At 52.3% G+C, this 1,791-nt stretch overlaps 1 protein-coding gene across 1 annotated transcript; it reads right to left on the bottom strand.

The window, feature by feature from the left end:
- Positions 1 to 304: 304 nt before the first annotated feature.
- LOC116456657 (putative cytosolic acyl coenzyme A thioester hydrolase-like) lies at positions 305 to 1,172 on the bottom strand. Its single transcript, XM_032135409.2, is given in 2 exon segments — positions 305 to 1,103; positions 1,105 to 1,172. Coding segments are annotated over 2 exon segments (867 nt in total).
- Positions 1,173 to 1,791: the final 619 nt, after the last annotated feature.

The raw sequence follows: 1,791 nt of genomic DNA, 5'->3' as shown, positions 1-1,791 counted from the left end.
CTGAGGTCAGGAGTTTGAGACCAGCCTGACCAACATGATGAAACCCCATCTCTACTAAAAATACAAAAAATTAGCCAGACATGGTGGTAGAAGCCTGTAATCCCAGCTACTCAGGGGTTTTGCCATGTTGGCTAGGCTGGTCTTGAACTCCTGAGGTCAAGTGATCCACCTGCCTCAGCCTCCCAAAGTGCTGGGATTACAGGCGTGAGCCACCGAGCCAGGCCTCAAAGCGCTTCTTCTCCTCCTGGGTCTCGGGCACGAGCTGGGACACGGGCAGCAACCTGCCTTCCTGGCTCAGCGACACTTAGGTGAAGACACTGGCAGCCCGGTAGTGCTTCTGAGAGCTGTCCACAACACAGTCGGCGTCCACCAAGACCTCGATCTCTACGGACTTATTGCTCGTGAAGGTCATGCGTCCCGAGATGGTCTTGATGTAGCCTTTTCTGATCTTGTCGTGAAAATTAATGGCCTCCATGGAAGCTGTGACGAGGTTGGTCTTGCAGTGGCGTGCAGCCAAGATCCCGGTGACCTCATCCATCACCTTCATGGTCACGCCTTCATGCAGGAAGCTGTGCAGGGTACAGTATGAAGAAGGCCCCACCAGGTGGATCAAGCTGGACTGGCTGTAGCTGACAGTGTTCGGCTCTGGGTTGAGGACTGGCTGCAAGATGTCCCCGTTTCTCCAGTTGGTCTCCATGCGCTCCAGCTTCTGGGTTTCGTACCTCTTCTGGCCCTCCTCCTCCTGCTCCTGCCGGAAATACACAACAGGAGGCACTTCGAGGACCTTGTCCACGTTCGTCAGCGACAGGGGCGCATACCAGAGGGTGGCCTTATTGGTCAGCTTTTTGGCACCTGTGAGGATGTTTTCGGACATCACGTTGACCTGCACCTCCACAGAGTGCTTGGAGGTGTAGGTGATCTCCGCGCTGATGTGGGCCACCTCACCGATGCACATGGGCCACAGAAAGTCGGTTCACTCAACCCGAGCCAGAGCGGCCACACAGCGCTCCCTGTTCTGGGGGTTGCAATGCCGGGTGCTGATGATGGCGCCCGCCTCCTCGATCATCTTCAGGATGGTCCTGCCTAGACATTGCGGGCCACATGGCGTCATCTGGCCGCATGATCCGGCAGATCTGGATGGCGGACGGCGTCTTGATGTCTGGGCCAGACATCTTGGCAGCTGTGGTGGCGGCTGCAGGAGGGCGCAGGTGTCCGGCTGGCCTGGCGCGGAATTGAGTTTTAGTGTTGAGAAAATTAAAGTTTTGGTTGTTAAAATGATTGCAGTTTTAGCTAACTTCAATTTTAAAATTCACCAATAATAAAACTATTATTTATCAATAAGTAGAAGCGAGTTAGAAAATATGCAATCCCTTCAATTCGGTTGGAGAATACACTAATATTTTTCGAACACCTGACACATATCAAGCATTTACTTAGGTATTTGCATCCATATTGCAATTTAATTCTTGCAACTGTCCTGGCCGGGCACAGTGTCTCAGGCCTGTAATCCCAGCATTTTGGGAGGCTGATGGGGGAGGATCGCTTGGGCCCAGGAGTTCATAGACCAGCCTGGGCAACACAGTGAGATCCCCATCTCTAAAGAAAACTAAACAAAACAAAACCAGTTCTTTTTTTTCTTTTTTCTTTTTTTTAGACAAGCTATCACTCTGTCACCCAGGCTGGAGTACAGTGGCGTGATCTCGGCTCACTGCAACCTCCGCCTCCCAGGTTCAAGCAATTCTCCTGTCTCAGTTTCCCGAGTAGCTGGGATTACAGGCTCTTGACACCACA

This window comes from Hylobates moloch, unplaced genomic scaffold (genome assembly GCF_009828535.3).
Source record: "Hylobates moloch isolate HMO894 unplaced genomic scaffold, HMol_V3 SCAFFOLD_17, whole genome shotgun sequence".
Lineage (NCBI taxonomy): Eukaryota > Metazoa > Chordata > Mammalia > Primates > Hylobatidae > Hylobates > Hylobates moloch.
The sequence above is the reverse complement of the archived record's forward strand: the minus strand, read 5'-3'. Positions and strand labels throughout refer to the sequence as shown.